This window comes from Saccostrea cucullata, unplaced genomic scaffold (assembly GCF_032062105.1).
Source record: "Saccostrea cucullata isolate Sc308-1 unplaced genomic scaffold, CSIRO_AGI_Scuc_v1 ctg628, whole genome shotgun sequence".
NCBI classification, from domain to species: domain Eukaryota; kingdom Metazoa; phylum Mollusca; class Bivalvia; order Ostreida; family Ostreidae; genus Saccostrea; species Saccostrea cuccullata.
In genome coordinates this window covers 47,883-71,191 of record NW_026927928.1, presented here as the reverse complement: position 1 = coordinate 71,191, position 23,309 = coordinate 47,883, and the positions used below count along the sequence as shown (strand labels likewise).

Sequence of the window (23,309 nt, the reverse complement as noted above, 5' to 3'; positions counted from 1 at the left end):
CACAATTTCAAGAATGACATAAATATGGAGTATATATAGTCAATAGTTGATACACGAAGATATATTTATCATGCCAAATTCTGGATTAGTAACGTCAGAAAAATCAACGAACTTTAATTTGCTGCAAATATAAGATGGTCCGAAGAGGTCACCTAATGATTTAGTAGACAGGATCAAAACGTTCTAAACATCAAAAGTATTATTGTTAGCATTGAAAATAAAACAAGAGACCTAGGGGCCACATCGCTCACCTGACCAACTAGCTAGGTAAAAACGAAAATCAGATCAGTATTGAAAAGTTTAAATATAAAAGGGGGTTCAGTGGAAGGGGGGAGGCTGTGTTTGAACAAACTTAAATTTTTACTTTTTATGCTTTTATATTGATGATCAATCATGGCTTTGTTGTTTTTGTGAAAAATTGTTACAATTTTTCCTGTGTATTCCTACATAAAACCTTGATCCCCCAATGTGGCCCCACTTTACCCACAGGGTTATGATTTGAACAAACTTGAATCTACCCGAAGATGCTTTCATATAAATATGAACAATCACAGCTTTCCTGTTCTCGAGAAGACAAATTCAAAAGATAATTTTTCTATGTTATCCATTTTAAAACTCTGATCACCCATTTTGGCCCCACCTTTGCCCCAGGTACACTACTTGGGGATGATTTCATATAACTATGACTTTGTTGTTCTTGAGAAGATTTTTAAAGATGTTTTCTATGTATTGTTATGTTGAACTTTGCTATTCCATTCAGACTCCGGCCACCAAACCCCCCCTGGGGTCAAGATTTGAACAAACTTAAATCTACACTACCAGAGGATGCTTCCATATAACTATGACCAGTCATGGTTTTGCTATTCTTGAGAAGAAGATTTGTAAAGATTTTTCCTACATATTCCTTTGTAAAACTTTGACACATCACTGTGGCCCCATCCTGCCCCTGGGGGTCTTGATTTGAACAAACTTGAATCTACACTATCGGAGGATGCTTCCATATAAATATGACCAATCATGACTTTGCTGTTCATAAGAAGATGGTTTTCAAAGAGTTTTCCTATGTATTTCTTTGTTAAACTTTAATACGCCAATGTGGCCCCAGCCTTCCCCTGGGGTTCATAATTTGAACAAACTTGAATTTATACTATCAGAGAATGCTTCAACTTGAGTTTCACCTTTCCTGAGAAGATTTTTAAAAGATGCCATTACTAATTCATTATTATCTCCCCTTGATGAGGGTGTGGCCTTTCATTTGAACAAACTTGCATCCCATTTACGCAAGGATACCTTGTGCTGTTTGGTTGAAATTGACCCAGTGGTTCTTGAAAAGAAGATGAACAAGAGGCCCAGGGGCCACATCGATCACCTGAGCAATTGGCTAGGAAAAAACACAGATCAGATCAAAACTGAAAGTAAACTGGGGGGGGGGCTTGATTTTTACACCCCCCCAGGGAAAAGTTTACGACGACAACAACGACAACGACAACAACGACGACAGACAACGGACAAATTTTGATCAGAAAAGCTCAGTTGAGCCTTCGGCTCAGGTGAACTAAAAAGTGAAAAGTTTACAACAACAACGACGACACCGCCGACGACGACGACAGACAACGGACAAAATTTGATCAGAAAAGCTCTCGTGTGCCTTCGGCTCAGGTGAGCTAAATAAGAGTGATGAGGTAAATGTATATAAGAAGTAGTAACGGTGAGATCCAAAATTTATGTCTATAGTATCAATTGGACCACAGCTAGAGACCTGACCTCTCATTTCATCTATAAAAAAAAAATACCAATCACAACAACTCCGCTATTTCGAGATAAAATTTTCGTCTGCCATTTGATTATTATATATACAAGTTGAGCTGATAATTTGATTATCCTGTCTTCATTCTTTATTTCAGGTAGAGTTTATCATTTAGATCTTTATGATAGTGAAGTGCTTCACATACTGAGAATATATGACATATTTGAATTATATTGCCCTTTCTTTATCGATATACATCGTTCATTATCTATCTTTATTGATAGTATGTATTCACATGCGATTCATGAATGTTCAGTTCTATACAGCGCAACTATTTAGAACTACGTAACTTTTAGGTAAGTCCCAAAATACACTTCTTTCACATTTGCAATTTGAATTATTCTCTACTTATGGCCTTAAAAACCGGGGGTGGGGGTGGGGGTGTCCCCCAATAATTTTGCCGATATAGTTTTCTGTAGAAAACATGCAGTATACTACAGAAAACACAAAGTAATACTAGAGAAAACAGTTACAGGATTAGTTACTTTTGTTTTTTCACAACTAACATTGCCGCCTACAAAAATGGTAAAAGAAAGATTCGACACTTTTAAAGAGAATAGGCTTGGATAATTTTCAATAGGTATTTAGAAAGGATATATTGACCTGTTTGCTTTATTTATGTCCCAGATTGCTGCATCCCTAATGCATCTCCACAGAAATAGTTTGTTTCAATACCTACCCTTCCCCTTTTTATTTCACTAAAACAAAGTTAAAACCTTATCAGTTGTAAGATTGGAGGCTGTGAACATGAAATATTACAAATTCTAAATTTCATCTCATTACATTTCTTTTCTCAAATAAAAGAAGTACAATGACATGAACTTTCTGAGCGACCTTTTGACATGATACTGAACGTATATGATGTTTATTTTAGAGACTAGAAATTCAATTAAAAAATTAAACAAATGTGTCAACAACAATATCAGTAATACTTTCAATTTTTATCAATCAAAAAGGAAAACACAATATCGAATATGATATTTTTAAAAACACTCTTTACTTTACAGATTAGATTTAGCATCCCACAATTAGTATTATGGATCAGGAAAAAGTATCCCAAAATAATTCATCGAAGGAGAAAGTCACCTACCTAGGCGGAGACCCTGAAGAGAGAGCGAAAGCTGATAAAGCCCTCAAAGAAATTTGTAGTGATGGAAATGTCTCATACGTAGTGTCATCGGATCAAACACACTGCTTTCTCTATGCCAAAGCTGTAGGAGAGGCAGAGAAGGCTGCCGAAAGGTATAATGAATTAATAGGTTGTAGATATGACAACAAAGAAACGGGAAATGAGAGTGTTGAGCTTACGACCAAAGAATCAGAAGAAAACGGTAGTAGTCATGTTGCCAATCATGGGAATAAAAACAACGAGGAAGAAAAAGAAGAAAATGAAAATGATACACATATTGCAGAAGAGGCAGAATTATTTCATGCAAATACCAAAGTAAAAACAGTGAAACCCCCAGAAAGTGAAACAGATGAAGAGAAAAGCAACATCCAAAACAGAGGTGAAAATCAGTCCATAAAAAGAAATTCCGCTTCCGATAAAAGATCATCTACTTCGACATTAAGATCACCTGACATACCAGTTTTTTTATACATCAAAAGAGTCAGAGAACGAGACATTCAATAACAATACCCGTAGTACACCCTGCAATGATAATGACCTTCAGGCAACAGACAGAAATTCTTCAACCGAAGAAAAGTCTTCTACCTCGTCAAAAGGCATAGGAAGTAAACAAAATTCTGAAATCACTGAAATTTTGACTGCTGAAGGATTCGTCATAAAGCTTTACGTAGATATAATTGTCAATGCCACCAACGATAAATTGTCACATGATTCAGGCACTCCAGCAATGATCGCCAGGAGAGCAGGTCCAGTGATGAGAAAAGAATGTAAGGACTACATCCAGAAGCATGGAACTCTTCCAGTTTCAAAAGCGTTCCTATCAGGTGCAGGACAGCTAAAATTTAAAAAGATTATTCATGTTGTTGGGCCCTCTTGGCTAGAATACACAAACAAGCTAGAATGCCTGAAAGATTTAGCAAGAACTGTAACTAACCTTTTAGAGAAGGCCAAAGAATGCAAAGTCAGAACTGTTGCCATTCCCACCATAAGTTCAGGTGAATATATGAATTAAAGTTAATATTTTTTTTTCGTATTTTTTTCAATTATGATTACTTTAGAAAAAGATTCAAGGGTTTTTTACTGGCTAGTATGTCATGAGTGTAATTCAATGTACGATGAAGACATTAAAAATCTCCTCTTGATGTTTTAGTCTTACAATTGTTGAAAATAGGTACTTAGTATGTCGACTAGATCAAACTTGATATTTATTGATATGTCAAAAATCAAAGTAAAAAGACACAAACAGGATAAAGCACTTTTTCGGATCCGTGTAAATGGAAGTACTTGCCTTTAATCTGACCATACATAGTTCTGTTTGAAAGGTTGAAATGTCAAAGATAATGTACAAACTAACATTATTTAATAACACTTAGCCTTTTTGCCTCAGAGTCTGTTTACAGAAAAGCATGGTTGTTAACTTGAAAAAAAATTGATCAAAGCTAACTAAAAGAGAATGAATTAAAAAAAAAAATCAAACTTTGAGGACAAAACCTTATAAGCATCACATGAACTATCAGTCCCGAACTTCTTAATAATTAAACTATTTTTTTTTCAAATTCAAGCCGAAATTCGAGGTCAAGAGATGAAAATTATTGGTCAAAGAAAAGTCTTGCCACAAGGAATAATCTAAGAAATATGAAACATCCAGCACCAACCAATCAAAATGTATGATCAAAGATTAATTTTTTAAGTAATGAGTCAAACTCTAAGTTCGTGGTTAAAGTGTCAAAAGTAATGACACATAAAGAAAGAGTGTTTCACAACAGACATATCTGAAATAGGAAAGCCCTAGTGCCATGGCTTCTAAAAAGGAGATCAACCTCCAGGGTCAAAAATAAAAAGATCAAAACTGTTGATACCAACAAAAGGTCTTGTCACAGGTAAAACTCGGGTGAAATTTAAAAGCCATAGTTCCAACCAACCAGAATTGGTAAGGTTAGAATTTTTACAGACCAAGAGACGGACAGAACAAATATTACAATCTTCAATCTTTTCAGGTCATAAATATTAAATTTGGCAATACTAAGTATATAAAAGTATGCATAAGCCTTTTCTTTAATTATGCTTTTTAAAAATAATATTTAAATATTCTTTTACACAGGTATTTTCAGAGTACCAAAATCCTTATGTGCTGCAATGTATCTGAAAGGCGTCTTTGACTTTAGCAAACAGAAGAAGTTTGGGTCACTTAAAGAGCTCCACATTGTTGATCTATCTATGGAAGTCCTTGAATTAGTTAAGGAAAAGTATCAGCATTACTTAACTTTTAAACAGGCCATTGATCCAGCGTGGTTGGTTGTAAGATACCACAGTGAGGAAGAAACAAAGACAACACAAAGTAAAACAACAACATCAACACAGGCCTCAAAGTTGTCAGAGAAAACCCAAGACAAACCAAACAGAGGACAAGCTTCTGTATCAAAACCAAAGGAAAATAAAAATTATGAACACCCTTCAATGAAATCCACCAAGATAGGCAATGTTTCTGTTTTCATATATACAGGCGATATTGGTACGCTATCAGATTTAGACGTCGCAGTTAGTAGTGAAAATCCACATTTCACAGGAAAAGGTGGTCTTGCAGCTACCTTTCTTTCAAAGGGTGGAAAAAAGTATAGAGAAGAACATGAAAAGTTACAAAAAAGTGCACCATATTTTTTATATAGCCAAGTAATGACCTTGGGATATGATATGAGCTTTAAGAAAATCTGTCATGCCATTATCGTTGGCTTTTCAAAAACAAAGCCATTGCTATTTCACCACCACAGGCACTATACGAATTTTGTTTGTGGAATACTATTTGAAGTGAACAACTTGGCAGGACAATCATTTGGAAGAAAAAAGAGCAGTATTCAGTCAATTGTTATGCCACTTCTTGGAGCAGGTAATATCATTTTTCTCCACGATGATTTTTTTCTCAAAATTCCGTTTACTTGTTTATAAATATAGATTTCTTTTTAGGTAATCTTCGGGATCCGAATACTATCCAAACCCTTTGTAGTCTTACTCGTGATGCAATTGAATGGTATGCCAGGTTCAAGCCCTCAAATATTACACAAATATATCTTGTTAACATGCAGGATGACTTCACAAAAATGTTGGAAGCAACCTTTAAACAGACAAGCTTAAAACTTCCTATTTCTGGAGGTAACGTTAAAAAAACCTTAAAGTTTGATTCTAGGCCTTTTCAATACATTTACACTTGGAAGGTACCATCAAAAGATCAATCAGTTAGCTTGGCGGACTTCGTAAAGCAGTCAGAAAACACCCAAGACAATAGCTGCATCATCTGCATGGATGAAATGACGAAACCTGTTGAATTTACTAGATGTCATCATCAGTTCTGCGAGGAATGTATTGTTGGATATTTTTCTGTAAAACCAGTTTGCCCGTCTGTAATACCGTGTACGGAAAACTTTATGGAATTCAACCTGCCAACGGAGAAGCTAAAATTTTCAAGGACACGAAATCACTGCCTGGATTCCCAAAAACAGAGACTTTCATCATCAGCTACGAATTTCCGGACGGGAAACAAGAGGTAAATATTAAGCCCTTTTCGTTTTAGGCCTTCCTAGAATTTTTATTTGACTGTCTTGATACACAATGACTCCATTCATGAAAATTCCAGACGACGAATGCTTCACATAATTTTCCTTTCTTAGATTCTTTTCATTCGTTTATTTGCAGGAATGCCACTCAGAACCAGGTAAACCATATACTGGGACACAAAGACAGGCTTATCTTCCAGACAAGGAGGAGGGCATGGAAGTTCTGAATTTACTGGAGAAAGCCTTCAAACAGAGATTGGTGTTCACTATAGGTGTCTCTCGCAACACAGGGAAAGAAGGCGTGGTTACTTAGAATGACATTCATCATAAAACGAGGCGAGATGGAGGTTTAGAAAGGTCTAACATTTAGTTGATATAAATGTTTTCAAATATCTATCAATCTTAAAATTAAAGAATAATAATTTCTTTGTAAGATTTGTTAAATTCAACGGTTTATTTTTCTCTTTTCATCATAAAGATATTTGAAAAAAAATCACAAACTTATTTTCTATAAATTACAAGTACTAGTAAATAAATGATTTTTTTTAAATGGAGGATCAAAAGGTATATACATTAAAACATTGCATAGTTCTAAGAATTTTTCACGTGCGATAACAAGTTCAAGCTGGTACATGTATCATTGAAACAAAACGAAAAATTCATCTGGGTAAAATTGTACAAAATCAGGTTAATTTAAAAATGGTCAAAATTAAAAGAAAGAATGAATGAAAATGACAGAATTTGCATGTAAACAAAAGAGAGACGACCTTAAAATGTATTTTAAAAATCATTTTATTTTAGATATATTGATTTCGTTCAAAACAGAGAAATTACAATAAAAATCACCAAACATCTTTTTTCCAGATTCGGATATCCAGATGAGGAATACTTATCACGAGTGAAAGAAGAACTTAATGTGAAAGGAATTACTCTTTCGTCATGAAATATTTAATTTTAAAAAATGTGAATTGCATTATGTATGAATTGATTTAAAAATCCCTGAGCAATTTTATTTTCCCGAGGTACTCAGTAAATAACTCTTAATTGTGATAAATGATTTGGATGCTGTGTAATTCGGGAAGATCCAGAAAAGGAAGAGATATTTTCTGGACCATATACTTAAATTGCATATTGATCAACTGAATTTAGTTTACATTGTTGGATATCGGCAGAGTTAACCTTCCCCTCCTCCTAACCCCCCCCCCCTCCCCAATGTACAGATGAATGGTGGCTACTGGCAACTTTTGAGCGATTTCGCTAGTAACATATCTTCCTTTGCTCAGTGTATAAAACTCATGTCACACCTTTTAACTCCCACCCACCCCCCAACCAACCGTTATGCTTGTGTATGAGTGATTTATTTTTTAAAGGAGAAAATTATTATGCTCATTAAAATATATATGCATGTTGTTTTACGTTGTTTTCTTTACAACAATTGGCAATATTTTTACTTATTGAGAATAATTTTGAAATTACAAAGATGCCAAGGAGATTTACATAGTGGTCTATTTCAAAAAGGTGCTATATCGATTTTGTATATAGAAACACAATATACTGATATATGCACAGACGAGGACAAATTCCGGGTTAATAAAGTCAGACCAATCAAAGTTATAGGAAGATGTTAGGTTACATTAAGAAAATATCTATGGAATTTGCTGCAAAGATAAAACTGTCAGGAGAAGTCACCTGATGACTCAGTAAACAAGATGAAAGTATTACTGTAAGCATTAATAATAAAAATTGTTCCAAACGGATAGATTTTCAAGTTGTTTTGATTTGAGTAAAGATGTCATCAGCAATCAAGTACATGTATAAAAGCAGTTGTGGGGAGATCCAAGCTTTAAGTTAACAAGTATAAGATGAAAAAGACTACGATCCTCAGAGAAATAAATATTCCAATCATGCACCCCAGCTCGATCTGCTTATTCGGAGATAAAAATTTTCGTCTGCCATTTGATCATTATTTATAAGTTGAACTGATAATTTGATTCCTCATGCAGTCATTATTCTTTATTTATATATAGACTTCATCATGTAGATCATTTACATGTAGATATTTTTGGTAGTGAAATTGCGGCACAAACATATACTATATATGAAGGCATTTTAATTATCTTCCCCTTGGCTTATCGGTATATATTTTTAGTACATTAACTATCGATGGTCTATTCACGTGGATTCGTGGACATTTAAGATTAATTCAACACTGTTCAGCTACTTCTTCCTAGGTTTTAGGTAAGTCCCAGAATATACTTTCTATTAAACTATTCACACAATTGCACTTTAAATATTTCATTATCAAAAAGCATTTTATTTAATTAGATCATTTATCTGTACGATGTGAAGATCTACTTTCGGTTTCATTTTGATTGAATAGAATGCAAATTCAATTTTATCTGTTGATTCTAATCTTTAAAGAAAGGCCATATAATTTTTATTTAAAAAATACTTTTGACTTTTGAAAAATGATGTAGGTTAAAAGATCTTTTAGGATTGATAAATTGGATGAACGTCAATTTCCTGGTATTATCACTTTAAATCTACTTTCGATTTCGATTTATTTTGATGCCTAAAAGTAATATTCATTCATATTATTTTAGCTACTTAGCATTTAAAAAAACATTAGGAAAGGATGGCCGACGGAAATATCTCGATCATTGGAGCTTCTAGTGATGAGGAATCGGATAAAGAAAATGCTGATTCAGAAAGGAGTGCAACGGCAGGGTCCAATGCAGGTTCACTTCGTCGCGGGAACACGTCAAAAGAGAAAGGTGAATATCGTAATGCAACCTTTTCAACCGTTTCTTCAAAACTTTTGTTAAACATAAATACTTAATATATATATATGAATAATTTTTATCATGTATATATGTGTTTTTCCTGAATTTATGCAAATATTATGTATTACCATTTATAAATGATGCCAATTAAAAAAACGTCTATAATTTAATTTTCTTGATTTAGAGCAACAACAGGAGAAGATATCATCGCCAATTACATCAAAAGTAAGATAACGCGTTTGTCTGTGCGAAATTTATACTTTGAACAGATTAAAACTTTAAAAAAGAAAAAACGTCTTTATCAGTAGTTGCTTAGAGTTTTTTGCAAAATAATGTATTATAATGCAATACGTTTAAGATCTTTTTAAGAATTCATTACAAAAATTATCATCAAATTATAGAAGTCTAAAATGAGAAATCTTAGTCATTTTATAAAATAACTTTTAAGTTAAATATTTTGCTTTTATACCTCCAACAACATGCACTTATGCCTCTGATCAGATAAGGAATAAATTTGTTGTTTGAACTTCCAGAAGACTAGAGTAAAAACTTTCGAGGGGCTCGCAGCGAAACAGCTTCTGATGTTTTTTCACAGTGATTTAAATGATGACAAGGTAGAGGTGCAGTTTTCACCGTTCAAAGGAAAGGAAAAGGTTACATTGTCGTCCCCAAATCCAACGCTAATAGCCACTAAGAAACAACAACTAGAAAAATTGATAGAGAGTTTACAATTTAAAGATGTCAATTTCACGAATGGAACATTAACTGAAATTGAAGAAATGGTAGAAACACATTCTCTAAAAATTGTGTTCAGTGAAGATTCAGACAACAAGCTAAGAGTTTACTACAAAGATCAGTCTGAATTCCAAAAATTTGAGAGCCTTTTGAAAGCTGAAGAAACTCCAGATATTACATCTAGAGAAACAGAAGAAAAGAGAAGAATCGACAGACGGGGTCGAACGTTTAGTGAAACCTTTTCTGAAGCATCCCCGGCTTCCCCATCTTCTGATCAAGAGGACACTGAAAAGTATAAAAGTAAGCTTCATTGGAAATCAAAAACCGAACCCTCAAATGGTTCAGTTTCAAGTGCCGAGAAAAACACTTTTACTTCTTCCACTTCTTTAGGAGAAAATATTACAGTTAAAGACAGTTTCACGGTAAAAGGAATTCATGTTAAAGTATATCAGGGATCAATCATCAAGGCAGAGGTAGATGGTATTGTCAATGCAGCGAATGATCGTCTGAATAATTGTGGAGGAGTAGCTGAAGTCATTTCAAAGGCTGCAGGGTATGAAATGGAAAGAGAATGTAGAGAAAGAATGGGCAATTGGCATAAGATAAGGGTATCTGAAAATGTCGTGACCAAAGCCGGTAAATTAAAGTGTCAGTGGATAATCCATGCCGTTGGACCTCGTTGGGATGGCTACACAAATAAAGAAAATGCCCTCATGGATCTTTATAAAACAGTGGTTAATATTCTTAAAACTGCATCTGAACATGGAATGAAATCGGTTGTTATGCCTCCCATAAGTTCAGGTAAGTGTAAAAATTGAAAATACTTTTGCAGAGGTCACCATCACAGTTCTATGTTATTGCTGAATATAAATGTCATTTTATTTAATTATATTTCAGGAATTTTTGGGGTCCCAAAAGAAGCCTGTGCCGCAATGTATGTAAAGGCATTACTCGATTTTGCGGAGATTCCTAAGTATGAAAAACGGCTTCAAGAATTTTACTTTGTGGACAACAAAGACGATATACTGGGATTAATAAGCAGAGAATATCAAGATGGCCTCAGTAAGGGAACAGTTTATTTAGAACCAAGAAAAGTTATCGAACGTCTGGGAATAGCATCATGGAATGTAAGGGGCCAAAAGCAAGGCAGTGGTACAGGCTCAACAACAACTGCCAATATAAATAATTATTACTCCAGGGGTTCACAAGGGGATTCAAGTGGTAATGGAAATAACCAGAAAGCGTCCGTGAATAATGTTCAAAATCCCCCAATTCCTTCTACATGTGTAAAGTTCTTGAAAAAGGATGCTAAAGGTAGTGATGAGTATCTTGTAGGAGAGAGTTTGAAAGTACATATTTATCAGGGAAGCATCATTGAAGCGATGAATGTCAGTGTGCTTGTTTGTGCAGAAGGGCGTGATCAACATGGTCAAGGTTTTGTTGCCAAACAAATCTTAGAAAAGGCTACGAAAAACCAAAAAAAGGAAATTTCTAAACTCTTTAAACAAGCAAAACACCTTCAATGGTCTCAGGTACTACCGTTGAATATCGGATTTCTTCATTATAAATCAGTTTTTTATGCAATAATAAAGAAATTTTCGAATGAAAAACCACAGAGTGAGGGCTTAGATATGTTGTGGAGAACAACTTCAAATATCCTTGAAAATGCAAATAAGAAGAAAAGGAAAGCCCAACCATTATCAGTTGCCATATCTCTGCTCGGCACAGGTATGTAGACACTTATTAAAATAATATACAAGTGTTAAAGAGGCAGCAATAGTTAAGGAGGCTAGGGGGTCAACAAATTAGCCTTCATTTATAACTTAAATTTTTAGATATGGTATCTTAAGCTGTCAACTTCCATTTCGCAAAGAAAAATCGGATACATTTTCGTTCTAAAATTTGATCATTTTTTTTTATATCTTTATAAGAAACTCTTCTTCTTAAGGAGACCAAAATAGTCTGAATATAACAACAGCCCCCAGCCCCTTTAAGCATTTGTGTAAATTTACTTTTGACCTTTTATTCTAGGCTCTATTAAGAATACAGAATATTTACAACAGTATGCTGATGTTGTGAGCAATTGCATTTTGGACTTTTCAAAACAAATAAAAATGGATTCAAGGCTTCAAGAAATACATCTAGTGAACCATAATGCATCTGCTACAGAGGCACTGAAAAGGGCATTCGCTGCAATGCAAGAAAATAAACAGGACAAACCAAGAAGACGATGGGCACCAAGTAATGTTTCAGGTAACGACTTAAAACGAACACAGTTTGATCCCAGTAAATATGAATTTGAAGAAACATGGAATGCAAAGAAGAAAACAGAGGCTCGTTTAGAGGACTTCATCGAGATATGCACCAAAACACGAAAACACAAACGTCAAGACACGAAAAAGCAGGTAAATTCAAATCAGACAAAGGAAAACAACCTTGCACAGGGAAATATTAATCTGATTAATGATTCCTCCGATGACGAAGACGATAAGCGAGCAGAAAAACATCAAGCAGCTGCAGAAGATACGAAAGATGGCGATTCCGATTACGATAACGTAGAGTCAGATGAAAGCGAGAGATTCACATGCGTTGTTTGTATGGATGACGAAATGGAAGATCCAGTACTGCTCAAAAAGTGCCGCCATAAATTTTGTCGAGAGTGCATTGAAGAATATTTTTCCAAAAAACCCACTTGTCCTGTCTGCAATACAGTATACGGTGAGGTATTTGGGAACCAACCAGATGGAAGTGCAAAAGTCTATAAAGACAAGACATCGTTACCTGGGTTTAAATGTCCTACCATCATTATTCATTACGACATCCCAAATGGCGTCCAATCAGTAGGTAGTTTTGTTTCATTTCAATTAAATTTCGAAAAAGGCATGATTTATATTTCTAATAATCAATTTATTGCATTTCAGGAGGAACATCCTAATCCTGGTGTTGATTTCACTGGAGTTTCCCGCCAAGGGTATCTTCCTGATAATAAAGAAGGAAGAAAGATCCTTGGGATGCTGAAGCGTGCTTTTGAACATCGTCTTATTTTCACAGTTGGATATTCTAGAACTTCCGGAAAAGACAATATGGTCACGTGGAACGACATCCATCACAAAACCAGAAGAGAAGGAGGACCTGAAAGGTATTCAAACAAATCAATTATTACTCTTCAAAACAATTCAATTAGATATACCTCCTATGTGTTTGCGTGTGTTTTAAGTAGAAAGCAACACGAGATATAAAATGCATTGTCAGGGTAAAAAAAAATGAAATAATTTGGCATATCCCATGGAACACTTTTGACTAATACATGTAAGAGGGATACAGTAAGTCTTGGGATTAATCATATTTCTACTTATAAAAGTTGACAGTTAATATCATTTAGAGATTGCCATCAAACTTGATGTCAATAGAAGTGTTTTAATGCCTCCTGTGATGAAAAAATGTAAAATGTTTCCATTAAATGTTCAATAAAAGGAAAAACATCTCTCCTTCCTTGTATTTAAAATTTAGGTATTTTCATTATGAAACTAGTACAATTATAAAGTTAGAATGTTTTGATTACAGATATGGGTATCCAGACCCCGAGTATCTAGAAAGAGTAAAAGATGAGCTAGAAGCAAAGGGAATCACAGAGAAATCATTTTAAATGGACAAACAACGTGAAAGAAGACATTATTTTGAACACCCACCTTCTTTTTTTTTTAAATAAAAATGATTTTGTTATTTTCATTCTACCCATTTATTGCATTGCAGAATGAATTGGAATTGATATGTAGATAATTAAATATGACAATTACTGAGGCAATATGTTACAAATAACAGACTACCAAGAGTCAATTTAACTTTTAAAGGATTGCGTTTCTTCCATGCTATATCCTCGATTAGATATATCGTAGTTTAGGTTATTTAAGGAGAAGTCTGTATAACTGTATTTTTAAGTACATACTAGTGCACAAAAAATATGATTACATAACAATTATACAGTCACATTTATCAGATAACGTAGCTGTATAGATTGGATATTCTAGTAAAAATAACTTTAAGCATGCTCTAAAACAGAAGCTTTGTTTGACATTATCTATTCCAAAGATATGTTCTCAAAACAATGGTTTCTATAGTTTACATGTTTACTAAGACAAAAATGGAAACTTTACTTACATTTTTGATCCCCTGCTCTGTTAAACAAAAGCATTTAGGGGATTTCTCAAAAGGGTTAAAGTATAAAGAGTAGGAATCGTATTTAAATTCAAATGCATTAAGTCATATTCATACGCAGAGCAATTCTACAAGAATTTATTAAGACGGGGGGACAAAGTTCTTTCTTTTGAAATTCGTTATGTTTCTTTATTTATCAATATATGTATGATCCGCCTATCCACTGCTGGATTTAACAATTTTTTTTTATTCTTTACCGCCAAAAGTTTACAAATCTCACTCTTTTGTTGATTTATTTTTTGAATTATATTTATTATCATCATGTTGTTAATTATGTACTCATATTATTAAAATGTATAATCTCAATTTTTTGTTTCTCTTTTTTTAGAATAAACTAATGGTATAAAAAATTTTTTATTTGTTTTTTGCATTTTTATTTTTGTGCACAAATTCAGATTAGTTATTTAACTGATACTTTAATAGGGGCTAGTGTTATTTGATTTTTAATTGTCAATTTATTTTGTATTACTGTGACCAGCCACTTTTGCATCGTTAGCAAAGCACAAGCTAGTACATGTATTGGCGTGTTCCCATTTCGCCTTAACTGTGAAATTCGGGTAAGAAAAAGTTAAAAAGCACTAAGGCGAAATGGGAATTTTAGTATTTGTAAATATTGTTACTGGGTTGATGTAAAAATTTAAATGATAAATTTTTTTAGATTGAATTTAACAATTCATGGGGATTTATGAATACTGTGAATGAAATAATACGTGTAATACCAAAAATTACTTTATGGTATATATATATATTTAATCTTCATCACTTTAATTCACCTGAGAGCTTACTAAGGCGAAATAGGAATGCTAAATTTTACAGTTAAGGCTAGATGGGAACAAACCTATGTGTTAACACTTAAATTATAAACACATATTAAAAATAATTAAACTCTGGAGGCGAATGTCACGAAACACCTTTGATAGACAAGTATTTCTTCCAAGGAATGATGATTAATACAGTAAGGTACATGTAATAGGTACGTAGGTACCAAAATCCTATTACGTTTGGGGAAATAAGGCAGCACATCCTGAAAAAAAGAAGGATTTTTAGCTCACCTGAGCCGAAGGCTCAAGTGAGCTTTTCTGATCAAAATTTGACCGTTGTCTGTCGTCGTCGTTGTCGTCGTCGTCGTAAACTTTTCACATTTTCATCTTCTCCTCAAGAACCACTGGGCCAATTTCAACCAAACTTGCTACAAAGTATCCTTGGGTAAAGGGGATTCAAGTTTGTTCAAATGAAGGGCCACGCCCTTTTCCAAGGGGAGATAATTATGAATTGGAGAAAAATTAATGGCATTTTTAAAAAATCTTCTTCTCAAGAACCACAGGGCCAGGAAAGGTGAAACTCATGTGGAATCATCCTCAGGTAGTGTAGATTCCAATTTGTTCAAATCATGACCCCCGGGCTAGGGTGGGGCCAAAATGGCCGACCAAAGCTTTACATAGGAGTATATAGGAAAAATCTTTAAAAATCTTCTTCTCAAGAAGCACTGGGCCAGGAAAGATGAAACTTTTGTGGAATCATCCTGGGGTAGTGTAGATATCTAAATTGTTCAAATCATGACCCCCGGGGTTAGGGTGGGGCTAATATGGCCGACCAAAGTTTTACATAGGAGTATATCGGATATATCTTTAAAAATCTTCCTCTCAAGAACCACTGGGTCAGGAAAGATGAAACTCATGTGGAATCATCCTCAGGTAGTGTAGATTCAAGTTTGTTCAAATCATGACCCCCGGGGCTAGGTTGGGGCCAACATGGCCGACCAAAGTTTTACATAGGAGTATATAGGAAATATCTTTAAAAATCTTCTTCTCAAGAACCACTGGGCCAGGAAAGATGAAACTTATGTGGAATCATCCTCAGGTAGTGTAGATTCAAATTTGTTCAAATCATGACCCCCCTGGGGTAGGGTGGGCCCAAAATGGCTGATCAAAGTTTTACATAGGAATATGTAGGAAAAATCTTTAAAAATCTTCTTCTTAAGAACCATTGATACAGAAAAGATGAAACTCATGTGAAATTATCCTCAGGTAGTGTAGATTCAAATTTGTTCAAATCATGACCCCCAGGGCTAAGGTGGTGCCAAAATGGCCGACCAAAGTTTTACATAGGAATACAGAGGAAAAATCTTTAAACATCTTCTTTTCAAGAACCACTGGGCCAGGAAAGATGAAACTCATGTAGAATCATCCTCAGGTAGTGTAGATTCAAGTTTGTTCAAATCATGACCCCCGGGGTAGGGTGGGGCCAAAATGGCTGATCAAAGTTTTACGTAGGAATATATAGGAAAAATCTTTAAAAATCTTCTTCTCAAGAACCATTGAGACAGGAAAGATGAAACTCATGTGAAATAATCTTCAGGTAGTTTAAATTCAGATTTGTTCATATCATGACCCCCGGGGTTAGGGTGGGGCCAAAATGGCCAATCAAAGTTTTACGTAGGAATATATATAGGGAAAACTTTTAAAATTTTCTTTTCAAGTACTTCAAAGCCATGATTAGTGATATTTGTATGGAATCATCCTCAGGTAGTGTAGATTCTAGTTTGTTTAAATCATGACCCCCTGGGGGGGGGGGGTTAAAATTCAAGCCCCCTCCCCCTCCCCACCTCAGTAAACTTTCAGTTTTGATCTGATATGTGCTTTTTCCTAGCCGATGTGGTCAGGTGAGCGCTGTGGCCCCTAGGCCTCTTGTTTTAATCGGAATATTAGTGCAATGCATTAGTTGATATGATTGAAAGCTACAAACCCTTGTAAACCTAAATTATTGTCAAATATTTTATAAAACATGCTTTTTTTCTGTTACATCAACCGGTAATGAATTGAAAATCATTCAATCGTTAAGGAAGCTCTAAACACAGCACACTTAAGAGCTCCAATAATTGGGTAATTTTATGCACTTAGAGTGATCAGCCCTTAGAAGTAAGATTGAAAAAAAAATATGTTACTTTCATTTAATCACACGATTTATATCAGATTAAAATATTTTAGCATTATATAATACCAAAATAGTAATTAAACTCATTATTCTCATTAATTTTCCCAAGGTGAGTAAACAGCAGTGATTTCTGCTCACAAATGTTCCAATGTCTTTGAACATTTTTCCTGTAGAAATAAGGCATGTACCCTATGTCATAACTAATGAAAAAGTATCAATATGCACACTTTAATATGATTATAATTTTCTCCAAATCCCAAAAGCAGGTTTTGTTAGTATTTAGAGCTTCCTTAAAATACCGACTGATTTAGAAAGTTGAAGATGTTATAACTTTTATGTACGAAGTTATAATCTATATGATTTTCTTCCTGAAATAAGAATGTTGCGTTTCTTTTGCGTTTCAGCATATTTCTGAAATTCGTCACACTTTGAATCTGCTTAAATGTGTGTATAATATAGATAGCTGTAATCTGTATAACAACACAACCTGGAAGATAAATGACATCCGTGTAAACAAACCTTGAGGATATAATTGGGTGTGATCTCAAGTTTTTTTTTATTTTTCATGTTTTATTCTTCCTTAAATAAGTGGAAACATTAATAGTTGTTACGCCTGTAAATAAAACACATTCATAAATTATATCGTACTGCACAGTACTGCACGCTTGAATACACAGAAGGATTTAATCATTACGTCTACTTTCATTTTAGTTTCCATGTATTTGACTTGTGATTTGTTCTTAAGGACATATATTATTCAGTGAAGCAATTCTCTAAAATTGGCTAACTAAACACAATGGCATCGGCATCAGGAACCAGAAAAGAATTTATCTTGAGATGGAAAAATGGTACCCTTGTTTTCAAGATTTACAGTGGATCGATCATAAAACCCGATAGCAATGTTGACGCTATCGTCAGCATCTGGGATAGAAGCAAAACTGGCGGTTTTTCAGAGGCAATAATAAGGGAAGCAGGTAATGAAGTTGCTGAAGAGATCAAAGCTAAAAGACCGATAAAAAATAATCAGAATTTGGTCACAAAGGCAGGAAGACTTTCCTGTAAATATATAATTCATTGTGCGTGTCCACGTTGGGAAAATTATGACAGCGGAAGCAAGACACAGTGTCTTAGGGATCTGTATGAAACTGTATCGAGAGCTCTGATAACAGCATGTGAAAGAGGTGTAAAATCTATTGCTTTGCCCCCTATAGGCTCTGGTAAGTATTCTTTCTTCAAATATCTAAAATTTGTAATGTTTCTATTTGTGCAGGAGTAAAGAATTTTCCATTATCCTTTTTATCTTTAACTTCATTTCCTTTCCTGATCAAAATTTGTCTGTTTTCTCTCGTCGTCGTTGTTTTCGTAGTAAATTTTTCACATTTTCGTCTTCTTCTCAAGAACCACTAGACCAATTTCAACCAAACTTGCCACAAAGTACCCTTTGGTTAAGAGGATTTGTTTGTTCAAATGAAGGGCCAAGCCTCCTTTTAAGGGGAGATAATTAAATGTATGAATAAATGAAAAAAATAATGGCATCTTGAAAACCATCGGACCAGGAAAGATGAAACTCATGTGGAAGCATCCTCGGGTAGTGTAGATTCAAGTTTGTTCAAATCATGACCTTCGGGGTTAAGGTGAGGCCACAATGGCCGATCAAAGTTTTACATAGAAATATATTGGAAAATTCTTTAAAAAATCTTCTTCTCTGGAATAGCAAAGACATGAATGATCATATTTTTATGAAAACATCCTCAGTTGGTGGAGATTCAAGTATGTTCCAATCATGACCCCTTGGGGCAGGGCAGGACAGGGCTTCAGTGGCCGAGAAAAGTTTTACATAGAAGCTTATATATATGAAAATTCTTTAAATATCTTCTTACATGTAAGAAAAGCAAATGCTTGGATGATCTTATTTTTATGGAAGGATTCTCAGGTACTGGACATTCAATTTTGTTCAAATCATGACCCCTGGCTGGGTGTAGGGCGGGGCCACAATATAAGTTAAATGTAAAGGGAAATAAAGCCACAAGTAGTCAAAGAAATATGCAAGCATCCTTAGTAAGTGTATATTCAAGTTCGTTCAAATCATACCCTCTAGCTTTTAAGGATTGGTTGGGACCACTATTGAGTTTAAACTTGTTAATAATAAACTGATTTCTGCTTTTTTCCTATCCACATTGCTCAGATAGGCGATGTGGCCCAGTGGCCTCTTGTTTTTCATTTTCAGTTCAGTGTTATGTCTTTTTTTTAAGTTTGTGGTATATTATCATTGTCATTTTCAGGTAAAATTTATGGCATTCCAAATATCGCAGCTGCAGCAATGTATGTAAAATCTGTAATGGAATATCAAAATTTTCTAGAAAAGACGAAAAATTCAATCAAAGAAATTCATTTTATTGATAAAAACAATGATAAAAACAATAATTCGAGGACAAAATTAACGAAATATTTCCTTCACATGTCATTTTTTTCTAACAGGAAAACCACCCTAATCCTGGAAAACTGTATCATGGCCTTTCCCGCCAAGGTTACCTTCCGGACAATGGAGAGGGGCGTCTTATTCTGGGAATGCGTAAACGTGCTTTCGAATATCGTCTAATCTTCACGGTTGGTTTTTCTCGAACTTCCGGAAGAGATAACGTGGTCACATGGAACGACATCCATCACAAAACAAGGAGAGATGGAGGGCCTGAAAAGTAAACGTTATGAATTTTAATAAAACCAAAAAAAAAAAAAATATTGAAAAATCAAAAACAAGTGCAGACTTGACTGTTCATGGAACAATTTTTTTGTCTTTTAATGCTTCATTACTTTGTTTTTATTTCTGAATATTTATCAGAAATATTTAATTTAGATTTTATGATTGTTAGTATTTCTATTATTTCAGATATGGCTATCCTGATCCAGAATACTTGTCAGAAATTAGAGATGAACTGAATGCCAAAGGAATTTCAGAGGAATGAAAACTGATACTTTACCTGAAATGACAATAAAGATGCTGTTTTTTAGGCCATTGGTACAGTTTTGTTCGTTTGCCCTCTAGACTTCTGGCTAAAACTAGGAAACAATTTTTTCTCTCTCCAGAATATTTGCGACCCGACAACATCTGTTTTGGAATTTATTAATAAACACCACCACCCACCGCTTTTAAAATAGATGTTAAACATTGAGCATTTATGTTGAAAATCCATAGGAAAAAAAAGTTCACCTACCTATACTAATGGCCCATTTTTTCATCCTGAGACTTGAGAGGGCAAACAAAAAATATTTTATTGAAGATGGCTTATCATTTACATTTCTCCCTAACCATATACTCCTACAATTTTGCTTCTTTTAATTATTCCACGATACTATTTTCTAAAAAAATTGATTTTTTTTTCGATGTTGCATGCAAAGAGGCCGATATTATACCAATATTTTAACTAGTCATCTTTAGATATCCATGCCATTTTCTTTTTATAAGCTATACTTAAGTCGTTGACATTCAATATATGATTTCCTTGTAAAATCCTTCTTTATGCAATTATCTGTTCAATGAAACTGTAATGCAAGAAAGGTAGATTTTCCAGAAAATTTGAGTGTAACCCAAAGTCAATGTACCCTCTCCATGTCCGTGTTAATGAGAAAAACGTTTCTATGTTGTAGTTTTATACACACAGAGAAACTAAAAGTCAGCTCCTTTAACAGGTCGAGGAAACTATTTTCTGTGACATTGGAATAAATTTACATGCTAAGTGAAGAACCAACGTGACTGACTTATCCACCAATCAACTCAATGAGTTGCATTATGGGTTCCTACAAAAATACTACATGTGTGTTTCAAAAAGCCATTTTTTAAAATCGCTCTCGGAGAGACGTGATGCAATTTTCCAAGCATTTTACACGCTTAATATAACATGTACATTATTATCTACTAATCCCATGCTCACATTTACAAACAAATAATTAACAATGATAAAAACTAGGTTATTCCCCACTCCAATGTACAAGTCCATTTACAGCTTTCCCCATGCAGCGAAAAGTCAATTTCACGTGGCTATTCATCGGTAAAAAAAAGCTCAACTCTGAAGGCCGGTATACACGATAAGATTTGTATTATAAGATTTGTATTATAATACAAAATCTAACAGTGTATACATTCTTAATACAGTGTTTCATAAGATTTTTCTAATCTTATAATACTGTATTAAGAATAGAGCAATGCTCTATTTCCTTATACAATTCTTAACTCACCTTTCACTTTCAACCAATCAAATGTACTTCCATTGGGGGTCATCCTATTTATATTATTACTAAATAAAACACATGGCAAATAATAATGGTCGACTTTTTGAGTAAAGATATCGAAAAACTCGTGGTTTTATGGGAAGCTTAAGGGTAAGAGGACTTGTGGACTATATCAAGCTGTAGCTACCACAAATAAAGATGCTAGAAGCAGAGCTTATTATTTTCATTTTTATTATTTTGACATAGAAAGAAATATTGGAGGAGAAAACACGTGGGAATAATAGTTTATTTACAATCTTATAAGATATGTATTAGCGTGTGTACGAGAAAGTATTATAATACAAAAGCATTATAATACTTGTATTATACTACAAATCCCATCGTGTATACCGGCCTTGAGGTGTGCTCACGTATTCACAATGTTTACAACTTCGAAACATACATTATGCTACTCAATACACGTTCTATGATTAATGCACATGGGAATAAATATAGAGGTAAATTAAAAAAAACGTGCAACTCAAGCCAATTTTGTAAATGCATGAACCTTAAATTTCTAGTTACAAATAACTGAGCAACAATTAACTAATTCAACCAGTTAAACGGCAAATTTACGATTATCAAGTACTGGAGTCCTTTATTTCTTACTTATGGAGCCTTTGTGAGCGGTATTTCAAAGTACTATTTAACAAGGAAAACTGACTTTGTTTGTTAATGTGAGCATGGCAATTCTTGATTAATACCTATTCTTCGTATTTTTCCCAAACACGTTTCAAAAAATTGTAAATTGACTTTCCAGCAGTCATTTGAAATCGCATCCTAAATTTCCCTTAACTCACGTGTTTGTAATAAAAATAAACATGTAGTAGACCATCATGCTTTTCGGCTCATTCACTGGATTGGACCATCGTTTGTTGTGAGCACCTTTGTGCGCAATGACAAAAATATCCATATAAGGTACTTTCCTAGACCTGTTTCAGGTTTCGTCAAAGTTCAACATGTTTAAATAATTATTTTTACAATAGCTCCAAAACTATATGTGGTATAATGTCAAAATATTTACAGCTTATAAACATATCATTGATTGATAGAAAGAAAGATCACTTGATAACAAATATTTTAAAAAAGACATTTTTTGAGAAAAAATTGAATCGGAAAATGTGCATATTTAAAAAGAAATGCACCTGCTTAATTCTGTCCTTTTTGAGAAAACAATCATTGCAGAAATGATAATGTTTATCATTGAAGGGCAAGTTGGACGTGAATGGTCTCTGAAAGGCTGTTATTGAAAGCAAGACCCCTGTAGAACCCGCCATTTGTAATGTACTTTCGCTTTCATATCTTAACATTTGAACAAAATAAACAAGGAAAACAACTTTCCAGAGGCTATCCACATAGTCTCACATACCTCACATAGTTTTGATTTATTGTAAAAATAAATTTTTTGACATGTTGACCTTTGACAAAACATTGATAGAAATCACAGCATACAGGTAAACTTTTCAAAAGTAAATCTAACGGTTTTTCATTGACTGGAACTTACTTCAATGTACATTTTCTATTTTGAATAATGCTATCCTGTTCGTATCAATAAATTCATAGACATACAATTGATTGAAAAGAATAATTTTATATTTAATCAATAAACAGACGTTGACGTTTAAGCATTTTATTTTACAATTTTACAATGAATCACACGAGATAACAAATACAGCTGAAGATCTGACATATATTGGTCATCTTCATATCTTCACACTTAATTACATTTTTAAAGTATGTCTGCAAGGGAAAAATGTCAAAGGTAGGACCCTAAGAAAGATCTTGCAACAAGGAACACACCTATGAATGTGAAAGCTATAGCCCCACCCACTCAAAAGTTTTTGTCCAGGTTGAAGATTTTGCGGAAAGACAAACAGATAAATAGACGGTTG

At 34.0% G+C, this 23,309-nt stretch overlaps 4 protein-coding genes and 1 long non-coding RNA gene across 5 annotated transcripts; all 5 read left to right on the top strand.

The window, feature by feature from the left end:
• Window positions 1-2,683: 2,683 nt before the first annotated feature.
• LOC134275885 (myb-like protein X) lies at window positions 2,684-3,600 on the top strand. Its single transcript, XM_062758166.1, has one exon. It carries the CDS (start codon window positions 2,844-2,846, stop codon window positions 3,438-3,440), a length of 597 nt encoding a protein of 198 aa, XP_062614150.1. The 5' UTR covers window positions 2,684-2,843; the 3' UTR covers window positions 3,441-3,600.
• A 9-nt stretch (window positions 3,601-3,609) lies between these two features.
• On the top strand, window positions 3,610-7,445 carry LOC134275883 (protein mono-ADP-ribosyltransferase PARP14-like). The gene is made up of 5 exons (XM_062758164.1): window positions 3,610-3,931; window positions 5,038-5,820; window positions 5,898-6,474; window positions 6,624-6,841; window positions 7,349-7,445. Exons 1-4 carry the CDS (start codon window positions 3,664-3,666, stop codon window positions 6,709-6,711), a joined length of 1,716 nt encoding a protein of 571 aa, XP_062614148.1. The 5' UTR covers window positions 3,610-3,663; the 3' UTR covers window positions 6,712-6,841; window positions 7,349-7,445.
• Window positions 7,446-9,448: 2,003 nt separating this feature from the next.
• On the top strand, window positions 9,449-14,522 carry LOC134275882 (uncharacterized). Its single transcript, XM_062758163.1, has 6 exons — window positions 9,449-9,492; window positions 9,801-10,803; window positions 10,900-11,730; window positions 12,034-12,842; window positions 12,924-13,141; window positions 13,567-14,522. Exons 2-6 carry the CDS (start codon window positions 9,849-9,851, stop codon window positions 13,646-13,648), a joined length of 2,895 nt encoding a protein of 964 aa, XP_062614147.1. The 5' UTR covers window positions 9,449-9,492; window positions 9,801-9,848; the 3' UTR covers window positions 13,649-14,522.
• Window positions 14,523-17,817: 3,295 nt separating this feature from the next.
• LOC134275874 (macro domain-containing protein LA_4133-like) lies at window positions 17,818-19,727 on the top strand. The gene is made up of 3 exons (XM_062758156.1): window positions 17,818-18,368; window positions 19,434-19,611; window positions 19,679-19,727. The coding sequence occupies exons 1-3, from the start codon at window positions 17,948-17,950 to the stop codon at window positions 19,725-19,727; spliced, it is 648 nt and encodes a 215-aa protein (XP_062614140.1). The 5' UTR covers window positions 17,818-17,947.
• On the top strand, window positions 19,727-20,159 carry LOC134275886 (uncharacterized). The gene is made up of 2 exons (XR_009993943.1): window positions 19,727-19,847; window positions 20,039-20,159. It is a non-coding gene; the product is annotated as an uncharacterized LOC134275886 (long non-coding RNA).
• The last annotated feature ends 3,150 nt before the right edge of the window (window positions 20,160-23,309 follow it).